This window comes from Hermetia illucens, chromosome 5 (genome assembly GCF_905115235.1).
Source record: "Hermetia illucens chromosome 5, iHerIll2.2.curated.20191125, whole genome shotgun sequence".
In the NCBI taxonomy this organism is placed as follows: Eukaryota; Metazoa; Arthropoda; class Insecta; order Diptera; family Stratiomyidae; genus Hermetia; species Hermetia illucens.
The window spans coordinates 59,468,897-59,483,130 of NC_051853.1; the positions used below are offsets into that span (position 1 = coordinate 59,468,897).

The following is a 14,234-nucleotide window of genomic DNA, read 5'->3' on the forward strand; positions in this document are numbered from 1 at the left end:
AATATATGCATACATTACGTGCTACGTGCTAAGAAATACACAAAACCTTTCGTACCTGAAGCGTCCAGCTTCCGGTTTCCCGACTTGTTCATCGCTATTATCATGAGAAAATATTTTACACCAATTTTATGGTGACCACAGAAAAAGTAGTCTAAAGTTGACCAAGTATGGGTGTCCCATGTTGTTTTCTACAAATATACGACTTTTCTGTATTGCTAAATTAGTCAAAGAAGTTTTTTTTTTAATTCTGAAACTGGCTTTGAAATGGTTTAATTTTCCTATATCAGTTGTCAAAATTGGCAAGTCATCCCTAGTTTTTAAGGAGGAATTTATGTCAGAAAATTGATTAGCTAAACTCAACCTTTACATTATATCGTAAAAAATAGTGTCCTAAAATATTTCGACCAGTACATTTCGCATTCCGCAGCGGAGTTCCTTAAAAACTGGGTCTATGTCATTCCCATTGCGATGGCATATTTTTCTGATCCCATCATCAATTCCATAGCAAGGATTTCATTCAGTTAACCAACATTTGCTAAAGGAGTAGCTATTTCACTTAATGCATTTTAATTTCTGTCAAATTAATGCACTTTTTATATGTGTGGCATCACAATGCACAATTTTCGAAACTCGACTGCTCTCGCTAGATCCACCGTGGATACAATCCCTGGGTTGTAGTGATCTCAGCAGAGTCTATTCTATTGTGCTAGCAGCGATCCATTCTGACAATTAGTAAATTCAGAAATTGGAAGTTGAGTATCAATTTTCTCATATGCATTTACCGAAAGAGCTTGAGTATTACCAAAGTTCAGGTAGATTGGTAAGGAAAACGTCTAAGCTTAAACTTGAACTAGAAAACAGAACGTACCAAATGTTCATAGGGGAATAGATAAATAGGAAAAAGTAAAAGGATCTTAGGAAGCGTCACTGTTGGATTCTTTACTCATAGTGCGTAGTAGTAGGCGTTATGCAGCAATAACTAGACTTGATAATTAACAAAGTTGTATGGTCAGTCTAAGACTATCCCACCATACCCAGTAGATCCGGCATATATTGGATTGGGATAGAAGAGTGAAATATCGCTTTAAGGGGGTCATCCCGTGTGCCGGATTCGGGGAATTGATATTTTTTTTACATGAATTGTCTCTGTGGTTCAAATGCCGTTTACATTTTTTCTTTAAGATGATCACAGCGCCCTCTAGCGTGGCGGCAAAAAAAACACCTTTTTGGAATTGCTGTATATGTTGCTTTATATTTCAATAATGAACGATGCCATCGGGCTGAAAAAATTACCACGTAAGCTCAAGATACTTATGGCGAAAAATCCGCATTTGTACCTTTATCGAGTTCTTCACAAAAAAAAAAAAATCTAAAAACAGCGAAAAAACGGCCCTCGCATGGGATGACCCCCTTAAACCACATTTCATACGATTAGGTCGTACGCTGAGATATCCACCCATGTTTTTCGAGTCCACTTCTTAATAGGTTCAGCCTCTTTATATCTGGATTATGTATCTTCGTTTCGCTTTGAGTTGTACACTGTAAAGTTCATCATTTTTCCAAAATATATTATTCTGATTAATGATATTCGGTGGCTTTTCAAACGAACATTCACAGCGGACACGTTTGTCTAGGATTTCGACTGAATCCAAAAGGTCTCAAAAGGATTCTGATTAGCATTAATGAGCAATTCAACTAAGATTTCAGTATTGTATTAATGGTCCATGCGCTGAAGAGTTACCGTTTAGTTTAGAAGCATTTGTCAGTTTCTGGTTCGCTTAATTTAATATTGATTAGCATTTCCGCATTCCAAGCATAATTTGAAACTAAAAATTAAAAATAAATTGATATTCAGTCGTAAATAGTGTCCTAGCCGCACCAAAGTTCTCGCTTTTCAGATTCGGTCCACGTTCTGATTCACACGATTTTTCAGATGTCGTTCGTTCCCATGGATTTTAGGTCCCATCGAAGATATCACAGCATTTGCAAATCACATCAAATTATTCGATTAGAAACGTGTTTTCAAAGCGGAAATGCTTATATGTTTGAAATTAACTGATTAAAATTTGCGATTTGCCTCTAATTTTCATTTTACGAATGCATATTTATTTTTTAGGCATGGGGATTTGTCGTTGCTTCTAATTGATCCGAAAAAAATCTGATTTACATTTGCGTAGTAGTTGGTTCATTCATTCATCTTTCCATTCATTGAAATTTTAATATCTTGTCACACGAAATAGGTTAACTCAGGTATATTATTTATGTTTCAAACTGGTCGTTTCGCCATTCATTCAAATTCATTTCAGTTTGATATTTTTTTTCTCGAATTGGGTAGGTGATTTTGAAAAGTTGATAGCTTTCAATTAAGCATGAATGGCAATGAAATTCTAGTCTTTTTTCATGCAAAAGAGCTAAAAAAAGATTTCAAATTAGAGATTCAACGAATTCTTCAGAAGATAAAAATCTACCAATGAAATAGCAAGAAGTATTTTTGTACACTTTTTTCTTGTCACTGTGGCGCTGGTGCTCGTTTTTTTCCCATAACGTCTACATATTTCGAATTTTATTTACTTTTAGAAAAGTTTAAATTATACGATTGCTCCAGCTGTAGAGGTGGAGTGTAGTTTTTCTGTTTGAAAATCGAAAAGAAGTAGAAAGAAGTCCTTGTCCTTAAGATAATCCTGAAATATGATCGATTTTACGGCATAGATAAAAATCTCATTCATTTTAGTTATTAAAGTGCAACCTCATAACTAAGCTTTCTTAAATTTTGACTGAGCACATACACTCGCTTTCCAATTGAATCGCAAAATACAACATTTCTCAGTTGTGAAAAGTCTGAAGAGATCATGATTTTAAACTTACAGCCAAACAAGGGACCAAAACAACTAAACCACGAAGATAATTTCAGCCATTTTCGGAAAAAACTGCCGAGGAATCCAAATATTAGACTTATTTTAACTTGCATTTGCTATCACTGCAAACAGCTGGAAATATGGCCATGAGGGTATCAATCAAGATGAAGAAACCTATGTTTATACGATTCACGGTAGCTTTCGTGTAGTCTCACTTTTTGTGTACTTTCCCACGATATCAAACTCAGCTGCAGGTCGTTCTTCACTGCCCGGAATGCTAATGGGATCGCAAAACGCGCACTTTTTCTATTGGCTCTTAATTAGGAACTCGACGCTAATTGATGCAGTTCGCAATTGAATAGAGAGTTCAACATGGTGCACAGAGTCGATGTTCTAGTCTAATTTATCGTCCAATCTCAGTACGATGATCACAAAGAAGGTACTGGTTGATTCACTGTTACAAGTGAAAAATATCATTTGGCTATTAGCACCGTTTAGTTATGTAAAAGTAAATAAGGAGCGTTAATTGTACGCAATACACAATAGAATGTGGATGAAACTGGAACTCTCATTGCTGTGCCTGTAATTCAACGAGGAATCTTCGTTGAAAGTTTTTTTGTTTATGTATACAATTGCGCTTTTCTGCTGAATCGAATGACTCTTTGTAATAACCCAAGGAGCGGAAGACCTTTCTGTTAGGAGAACTTCCATCAAATTATTTCATTTTTGGAAAGAGAGCTCAATGTTTTCTTCCAAATCAATTTGAAAGTTGCTCTAATTATAGATACCATTCTATTGAAATTATCTTACTGTTTTGGATTCAATTCAATTAAGCATAAACTAAAATGGTCATTACAACTTTCTTTTTAGGGGTAAATTTGCAGCAGTCAGACGAGCTGTTCATAAAAGTTCAGGAACACATTTTGCTGCGAAATTCCTTAAACGGCGTCGACGTGCTCAATCATCAGATAAAGAAATCAAACATGAAATTGCCGTTCTAATGCTATGTTCCGGATCGGAGAATATTGTAAAGTTGAATGCTGTCCATGAGAGTCGTTCGGATACAGCTCTTCTTTTGGAATTGTAAGTTTACATTGATATTTCATTGTTTTGATTGATTGGGAGAAAGAAAATTCAATCGTTACCACTAAAAATGGAACAATGAGTGGTTTATAATTGAAATTTCTTAGCAGTGTCAGGAGTAATTGAACTCATTGTTTTCCTTTATTCTTCTTTTTAGAGCGACAGGTGGAGAGCTCCAAGCAATTTTAGACGATGAAGGATCTCTGACTGAAGCTCAAGCACGCTTCTGTATGAGACAAGTACTTAAAGCTTTACAGTTCCTGCACAAACGTTCGATAGCACATTTAGATTTGAAACCACAAAATATATTATTGGCAGGAAAACGTGTTGAAGGTAAGTAGGATAAGTTTTTGCTAATTGCTTGCTTTCTTTACATGAAATACTAAATATTGTTCCATTTAGATCCATGAGACACTTATTAATTACAGTTGTTTGAGGCCAATAGTTGGAAGATCAAATTATAGTTGTTCATCAGAAATAAATCTTGGGTTAGGACTTGAAATAGCAATTTTCAGATAGTGCTATGAAATATCGACCAAATCGTCAGTCCCTTGATCATACGGATTATCGGGGATCTACTGTATTTCCATTTCTTTCTTCGCTTTTTTTGAGAATTTTAAACAAATCGGGAAACCGGAAGCTGGACGCTTCAGGTACGAAAGGTTTTGTGTATTTCTTAGTACGTAGCATTATGTGAGAGTATCCACTTTCGGGTGATGTTGACATTCATAGTCTTCAATTTTCAAGGGAGCAACAACTTTGATGTATTATAACTTTGTTAGTAATAGTGCGATTTCTACCAAACTTGGTAAGACCAGGCTCCACATTATAGCCTACATCACAGCAAAATTTCGTGGTGCTAGGATAAATTTGCAGCCAATTACCAAAAATTATAGTAATATACTATTATTAATTTTATTTGAACAGATATCGGTATGGAAGGTATTTCGGAACCCAGGTGCCTCCTGATTTTTTTTCTGATTTTTCGGTTAGGTAGTTTCTGAGAATGGCCCCCTTAAAGAAATGGTCACTTTCAACCCCCGCACTCCCCACCTTTCCAACAAATGTCAAAACTAAGACCGGCTTCGAAAAGTAACCTAACCGAGACCTTTAATTTGATACCCTACATGTCAATATTTCATGAAAAAAAATGTACACTCCCCTTTTGCATTCAATTCAACGTAAAAGGATGTAACTCACTGTATGCGTGAGCGTCCATAGTTCCCACCTTTCTACTAAATTTGGTGTCAATCGCTATAATCGTCTCCGAGAAAAATGCGTGTGACGGACAGACAGACAGACAGTAAACCGATTTTATTAAGGTTTTGTGTTTACATAAAACCTTAAAAACAAGCAACTACACTAATAGTCTATTTCTTGGAAAACAGCCGGTCACTCGTAAATTTCAAGTTTCACACACCTGAGCCTAATCCAAATCATCTCTGATGATATCGAGGCAACTTGGCGAAAGATTGGGAAAATAAATATAAGGCCTACAAATAAGTTCTGTCGGTTTTTTCTTTAAATTTGAAGCTTTATTGTGAAAAATTGGTTATACATTCATTGTTCAAAGTATTGCCCATCGCTAGCCACAACTTTCTTTCATCTTTCAGACAATTCATAGATACCATCCCGCCAAAAATTGGCCTGCTTGGCCGCTATCCACTCATCGAGCCATTTTTTTAGTTCGTCGTAATTGGAGAAGTGCTGGTCAGCCAAGCCACGCTGCATCGACCGGAACAAATGGTAATCAGAAGGAGCAATGTCTGGAGAGTACAGCGGGTGGGGTAGGACTTCCCATTTCAACGTTTCTAGATATGTTTTAAGGGGGTCATCCCGTGTGAACGCCGTTTTTTTTGCCTTTTTTTGAAAAATTATTTTGAAGGACTAGATAAAGATAGAAACGTGATTTTTTCACCATATATTTATTGATATCTCTAGTATATGTGATAAATTTTTCAGCTTGATTTAGTAGCTAATTTTCGGAATAGGTGTTAATTTATGCACCCATCTCCAAAAAAAGGTGTTTTTCTGCTGCCACGCTGGAGGGCGCTGTGCTCATCTGAGGTAAAAAAACTAAACGGCATTTTAATGTGGACAATATTCTACGGTCCGCAAACTAGGATAATTAGAAAATATTAAAAGGTAAATTTTTGGTGGGCTTTCAAACTTAATTTTTTGGATTTTGGTGTTTTTTTACGGCTTTTTTTATGAATAAAAAAAAACTACCCATCCGATTGCAAATATCCTAGTTTGCGGACCGTAGAAATATGTACTAAAGAAGCCGTGAAAATTTCAAAGATTTCGGTTGGATAGATTTTGAGCTATGGTGGCAGCCGATTTTCAAGATGCAGTTTCGAGAAAAACGCATTTGAAAATTTAAATGTGATTATCAACAGCAAAATTTTAGCTCACCATTAATCTACTATACCTGATCCATAGAGAGCACCCTCCGTTTCTTCAAAAAAGTCTTGGAAGGCCGATTGTTGCTCTCTGGTGTCAATTGTGGCTCTTTCAGCGAGGTTAGTCGATCGTCGTTCGGACCGCCAAATTCGCGCTTCATTACGGCGGTCGGCATAAACCTGACATATGTGACCAACTTGACATCCCTTTGTCACTAGGATTTTGAGAATGCCATTGAATCCTTCATTGAAAATAATTAAAGCCAGAAAAGTGGCTATTTCCACGACCTTGGCCTCAGAATGAAGGTGTTTAAGAGCAAAAGTCCAGATCAATGCATTTAACGACTCATTGTTATTCTGGGTCTCTGCTCCTAAACATCTGTTCAACAGATCATCTTGTGACAAATCTTCGTAGATTGGTTTGATGACTGTTTGAACTTCTTCAGTCAAAGGTGCCTTCTCGTGGTGAAAACTATCCAGTTCTTCTTTAGCTTCCGCTTTGCGCCATTTGCACCAACTGTCCTCGCCTGCTGGACGATTTTGATGCTGAGGATTTTCGTCTGTAGAACATTTATGGAAGAAAGTTGCCAAAATTTCTTGCTTCATTCCTTCTACCGAATTTGCGTGTCGACGAATAGCTAGCCCAGAAAATGTAGTGAGGTCCTTATCAGTAAGTTTTCCAGCCCCTTTTCCACCAATACCTTTGTGATTCTTCTTTGCATTTCTAAGCCGCGTTCCCATTTTTTTCTCGACATGTCCTACGTATTCCTTTTTTACTACTACGTATATTTTATTATTTGCAGAAATTTGGAGAAATACCGAAGAAAACTCCAGCAAAATCCAATATACAATATACAAAACTTGTCGCAATTGGAATATCTATGTTCATGCTTGCTAAAACTTTCTTTGCTGATGTTGATGCGAAGTCCTTTTTCTTCTCTGATAACTATCGATTCCGATGAAATACTCGTTTTTTAGTGGGAGCATGACGTTGAACGTTAAAGCGATCTCCCTTCGTACGATCCATTTAAAAAAATCACTGAACACACAAACAGCACAATACTTACAACAAAATATAACTGAGTATAACTTGAACGCCTTTCAGTGCTCACTCTAGACTGGACTATCCTTTTTACTCCAAACAGCAAATAAGTTTAGACAATTGATTGGTTTTTCATCTTTTTATATTTATACCTGTGTTCAAATTTATAAGGCTCAGGTAAAAAACTAACAGGTAAATAAAGATTCGATGCTCTTTCTCATGGAGTACTGTAGCCGCGGCTGCAAACTTCTTACCTGTTTAACCCTGTAATTTCTGAAGGACTCGGAATATCGGAAAATCCCTTTGCCCACATATTCTCCACTATATATAGATACAATTCATGCAAAAAAAAAAAATCGATTTCTCCAACCCGACACACGGGATGACCCCCTTAACGGGCTGTGCAACATGTGGACGAGCATTGTCATGTTGCAAAATAACTTTATCATGCCTTTGCTGGTATTGCGGCCGTTATTTCTTGAGTTCGCGGCTCAAACGCATCATTTGACGTCGGTAGAGTTTGCCCGTGACCGTTTCGTTCGGTTTTAGCAGCTCATAGTATACCACACCCAGCTGGTCCCACCTTATACACAGCATGATCTTCTCACCATGAATATTCGCTTTGGCCGTCGATGATGAGGCATGGCCGGGGTATCCCTACGTTGCCCGACGCTTGGGATTATCGTAATGGATCCACTTTTCATCGCCAGTAACTATTCAATGCAGAAAACCCTTCCTTTCTGGTCGTTGGAGCAGATGTTCGCACGTGAAAAAACGGGGTTCGACGTCTCTTGGCTTCAGTTCATACGGAACCCAATTTCCGACCTTTCGGATCATTCCCGTTGCTTTTAAACGGTTGGAAATGGCTTGCTGAGTGACTCCAAGTGTTTTTCCAAGTTCTTCTTCTGTTTGCGATGGATCTTGGTCGAGCAATGCCTCTAATTCTTCATCTTCAAAAATTGTTGGTCGTCCGGCGCGCCAAATTGCCACTTTTAAACCGTCCAAACCATCTCTGACACGTTCGCTCAGATAGAGCATGTTCACCATATACTTCCACCAAAATGCGATGACTTTCGGTTGCTTTTTTCTTCATATTGAAATAATGAAGTATAACTCCCCGCAAAAACACATTATTTGGTACAAAATTGGCCATTTTCGTTGATGAAAAAAGTATTGTTGTTTACACTTCAATTAAATAATTTATACTGACGTTTGTGCCTATTGACAGTAGCTTTCCGATGAATGGTTGGAAATGTGGATCAATGGAATAAAAAACAAGCTACGCCATCTATTGTGAAAACCGACAGAACTTCTTTGTAGACCTTATACTTTTCTAAAAAAGAATTTTTGCCTTTATCTATTTGGGTCTAAGCTCACGTTTGAGAAAAAATCACTAATCACTTAGTTCATGCGGGAGGTTGTCAATGTGAGGTCGATTGGTTATGTCAAATAACATGAACCGTTAAATTATTCGTACTTCATTTGTTAGTCTTCATGTTTAAAAGACATCTCGTACTCTCGATTTGACTTTTATCGAGGCATTTCCCATTTTTCTCTAATATTTTGAATGTATTCTCATTAAAAGGGATGTTGATTTTTCTTGCTTTATGACAAGTGGTCTTGGCGTGGAAAATATCGTCGATACGTTTTTGGCAAGACTCTGTTAACAATTCTGCCCCCATTGTCGTATTTACGATGCAAACATTCTCTGGCCCCTTCGGGCTGTCACCAACGAAGGTTCCGAATAGTTCGGACAGTGTACTCCCTTTCTTTTATTCGTAAACTCATCGAAACGCGATCCCTTCATCATAGTAAGGAATTTGCTTTGATTTATGAGCCAATCTTTGTCCGATTATTTCACTTTCAATTGAGAGGATTGCCCGTAGAAGATTTTCCTTTTTTATTTGTTGCTATTTAATCCTGTAAAACTGCAGAAGAGGATTATTGGCTCTCGAAAAAACGTTACCTGCAGAAAAAGAAATTGTTAGCTAAGAAACATCCTTTGCTCATAATTGATAAAAATTGATCGGCAAAATTATCGCATCCATCAACTACGATTTCTGTATTATTTCTTTTCTTAGATTCCGTCAATTTGGATGTTGGGCAGTGAACCCCTATGGCCATAGTAACATTCTGTATGAAGCACCTTGGGGTTGGGTATTCCGAACCGGCTACCCCACTCGTAAGCCGAGAGTTAAGAGGAATTTTGCTGTAGGCTTTGTTATCAAGATAGAGTGGAAGACCGGCGATGTGTTGCGAGGTTGTAACACATATTTTCGAATACGCACAATGTAGCCGCTAGTGTATTTCATAGTGACGATTCTGGAGATATATCAAAGACTGGGACATGACCCGGGCTCCGAGCATAGCATAGCCAAGCGGTTGTTAAGGCTTTGTACTTAGTGGTTATATCCTTCAGACTGGTAGGGTGTGTGTGGTGGGGGAGAAGCTACAGCTTCTGAGCACTCGAGCCGTGTTGGCCCATTGTACTCGAGTTGACTGATGAGGTAGTGCAGAGATGCGCTGAACAGTCTGGTCAATCATTTTATGTGCCATCTCATAGTAACATAGAGAGAAATGAGCAGGCCGACGGACAGGCTAGCTCCCAAGATCTGCGCTAAATAGATTCTGCTCCTGTTTTCCTTCCCACAGCAGTCATTTTTTTTAGGAATTGTGGTACCAAAACGGCGCACCCTTGTGCTAACTGGGGTCGTTGGAGTTCTTACCGATACCTACACACCTTCCTTTATTGAAAATGCGTTTGCAGGTAAATGAGATATGCCCATTACGTACATTCAAACCACTTCCCTTTTTTCTCTCAATGCTTTTCATTGATTTCTGCAAATCCCTGATCACTTACGCTATCCTGTACTGAGACAGTCAAACCATTCAGGTTTTCCCGGAGATATTTCCAGCATTTTTCTGACTTTCAGCAGAGGGACGAAGTCGAATCCCACTCCTTTTAATTTTGGAAAGTTAAAAAATCGGGAAAATTGAAAATGAAGATTAAAAATGTTTGGAAAAAAAAATCATTGATGAATACTAGGTTCGCTTGAAAGTCTAACTAGAAACAATGGACGTGAAGTACTTTTCATAATTGTAGGACCATCCTTAATTTGGCTTAGCAATATGTATTTTAATCATCTTTAATATAATCATTAGGCAAAGATTCAAATTTACAACTATTAAACAGTTATGAATACACTGAGCTTTCCTGAACGAAAAAAAAAATAAAGTTTTATATGGTTATTGACTATTCATCACTGCGAGTAACATATTTACCAAATTGAATTCAGTTCAGGAAAATGGTTGGCCTCTCTTTTTCTGTCAGCTCAATATAATATATATATATGATTTCTTCTTGAGGAGAGGGGAGGGATTTATCTCACGGGCCCGCAATGGAAAAAAGTGAACAAAACAATTTTGCAATTTTAAGCGGGCCTGCATGATATTTACCCTAGTTTCGGCGGATCCTTTGTACAACTCTGCACCTAGGTATTCTATTCCGTAGTAGTTCACATGATAAATAAAAAAATGGTAATGTCTGGAGAAAACGGGTCTTTCAAATCAACTAAATTTCACAGACGCTAAGCAAAGTAAGCAGTTTCTGGGTAACTATTGAAACAGAGCGTCGGAAAAAAAAAACAAATAAGTTAAACAAGAAGGAAGCCAGTATGCCGATGAATCCTTTCTGAAAAAGTTAAAACCGAAATAAAACAATGCAAAGGCTCATTCTCTGGTAAATCGGACAAGACTGTTGACGGCTGGAACATTCTATGGCTTCAAGAGTGCAAAAGTTGTCATAATTTATTTCTGATCATATTCCCGTATGCCGTTACTATTCATTAAATTATTAAGATTGCAAAATGAGGTGAGGCTCTTGGATGATTTGGGATTGATTTGCTTTGTTTAGAATAGGATCACTGCCAGATGACATTGCAAAAATGACTGAGGAGGAGGTATATCTTAATTTGATTTACGAATAGTGGCAGGTTTGGATTAACGGATTTCATGGAAGAACTCGTGCGCTGGGTTAAGCTGCTCTACCAACATCCGAAAAGTAAAGTTCGAAGTGTAGAGGGCATATCAAAATCGGTTCGTGTCTCTGTCGGTGTTCATCAAGAGAGGGAGGTTCAATTATCTCGGATTAATGTTATCAATCAATGGTGGACTGCTTAATGAAATTGCTTCATGCATTAGCGCAACCTGGATGAAGTGGTGTTCCCCAACTGACGTTCTTTGTGATGGACGTAGTGTCGTCCGCCCTGTCGTCATCTATTATTCTTAGTGTTGGCCGAATATAAGAAACAATGAACGGCGCCTCGTGATAATGGAGACAAAGATTTTGCGTTGAACCAGTGGCGTAACACGTCATGGTCACATCCGTAATGAGATTCGCGATTGATGGTATGGTTTCGTAATTTGCGCTAACGAGAATTCACTTGCCAAGAGTGGTTCGAACATCGAATTCGATGGGAAACGACCAAAACCATGATCCGAAACCCTCGCTACTGCATCTAGATCAGATCTTCGACAGATCAAAATGGCGCAACCGATCCAGAAGAACGATCCCGCTTCTGAAGGGGGGTTCACCCTTTGCCAAAGAATAAGATGGACAAAAACACTATATACATCTCCAATATAAAACTACCCAAAATATAGTATTCCTCAAAACTTGTTCCAATCTAGTGAAAAGTACAAAACGTCGGGAAATTGAAATTTCCGGAGCACGGTTCAGTTCACAGTCCCTTGATTGAAAATTTGTATGCTATTGTTTAAATCCTCAGTCACTTATTTTGCGATTGCCTAGCTCTAGGTAGAGCCAAGCTACGGACACTAGGTAACCTTTTTTTGTGGGCCTAAAGGAGATTTCGAAGTGCAAGGTCTGAGTCAATGTCACGGGCTGGCTCTTAAGATCTGACTCGGTTGGACTCCTTGCTCGTATTAGGTCTTAGGAGTTTGTGGCATCAAAACGGCACACCACAGTGTAAATTTGACTCCTAGGAGCGGCTATTGATACCAACCTACCATTATTATATAGGTTAGTTGAGTTAGGAGCTGCGTAAATTGAAGGAAGATTGATACTCTTTCTAGGCGGCATCTCGAATTACTGATACCAAAGGATAACATGAAATCAAGGTTTCTTCCGATAAGAAACATGTTGAAGCAACAGGGCAAACTGGGAGAGTGTGGTAATGAAATACGGTTTGAACCAGCAACTGATTATCTGATGCATTAACGGATCCCTTATGGCAGAGGGAGGAGTCGCCGGAGTGATTGGTCGAAGGAAAGCACACTTTGAACCAATGGGATAAGTATATCAGCATATTTCAGGTGGAAATATACGCCATAGACAGATGTGCCTCCTTCAACCTCAAAACGAAAGGAAAGGGTGCAGAGCATTGCGGCAAGCGGCTAAGCGGCAAGGCACTAAGGTCCTACCAGGTAAATTGCAAAGTGCTATGGGAATGCCTTAACAGACTGAACATGCTTGTCTTGTTCAATAAAGTCTGGATTCTCTAAGTACCAGGCCACAGTGAGTTAGAAGGCAATGGGGCAGGGACGAGCTGGCCAGGAAAGGAGTAGCGATGTCGCTATACGGGCCAGAGCCATTCTGGGGAGTCGGAAATGGGTTCATGGCTACGACATTGAAAAATGGAGAGGAACGGTTATGAGAACTTTACTGAACGAACTTACCAGGAATGGAACAGTCCACTTAAGAAGACCGTCTGGGTCGTAGTCACAGCACGTGCAAGAGCTATAAAAGTTCTCGTAGATTCTACTGTATCAGCGACATCCAAGTTAGAACATTAAAAGCGATTAAGTTTGCCTGGGCCATCTTGACGACATAAAACGTGTAGATTCTCTGATACCGGCTCTTGCAATCTGTCTCTGGTAGCTTTCTGCGTCTTATATGTAAATCGGCAAGTATCATTCTTCGACTGGATACAATCAATGTCTACTGGTGATATGCCGATATCCGTTTCAGGCCAGTACTCAAGGATCTGCCAATGTGGTTTGAAATTATTTTATTCATGAAAAACAAAATGTTATTAAGATTTATTATTTATCTTCATCCAAGAGTCCTCAATGAGAGCGAATACACCATTGGAAGGCGTGAAGCAATACTAACTCTACGCCATCATGTTCCCTTCACTATGTTTGGCAGTAAGAATTTGGTACCGGGGTTTCACTGTTGGCCACCAGAACGTATTTTGAATTTAATAAATCAATTAAAATTTCACTTTCGTTGCTGAATACCACTTTTGATTAATCGTCTAACCACAGTCGACGCTCCATCCTCAATTGTTTTTGGGTCGCTTGGTTCTACTTCGATATCGAAGAGATAGCCATGAAATTCGTTCCATTTTGCTCTATTTCTTATAATTTATAACTTGAGAAATTGGTCAAATTCTACAAAAGTCGACCGCTGTAAGGTAAGAGTTTGGCAATCTATTACCATCTCGAGTACCAGTTTTTTAATAAACGATCTGTTGGTGAATTTGTGAGGGAATTTCAAAATTGGATTCGTTCTGTGATTTTTCCACCTTTTGTTTTGTCGAAGTGTCCCACAAATCATACCATCTTAAATTCTTTTCGGTTACCAGCCAAGTTAGCAATAAATATGCCTAAAATTCGAAAGAGGAAAGAGAAGTTAGACGAATTTTTGTAAGAGTTAACATTTTTAAAAAAGTTTTTATAATATTATGCTTTGGGTCATTAATTTGTTTGGATCGACAGTTTTTTTTTCCTTTTCGAACATATAAAAAATGTAAAATCGACCATCAAACAGGAAGATTATGCTGGAAAAATATATAAAATGAACTGCATCTGACTATAAAGAAGCTATTC

The 14,234-nt window shown here is 38.2% G+C and overlaps 1 protein-coding gene across 1 annotated transcript in view; it reads left to right on the plus strand.

Moving 5' to 3' along the window:
• The window catches only part of LOC119656678 (death-associated protein kinase related), a 202,887-nt gene that overhangs the window by 180,596 nt on the left and 8,057 nt on the right, over positions 1-14,234 (plus strand). Inside the window, exons 2-3 of the mRNA XM_038063163.1 lie at positions 3,726-3,938; positions 4,096-4,271. Of these exons, the coding sequence (XP_037919091.1) occupies positions 3,726-3,938; positions 4,096-4,271 (389 nt within the window). The remainder of the gene's footprint in view (positions 1-3,725; positions 3,939-4,095; positions 4,272-14,234) is intronic.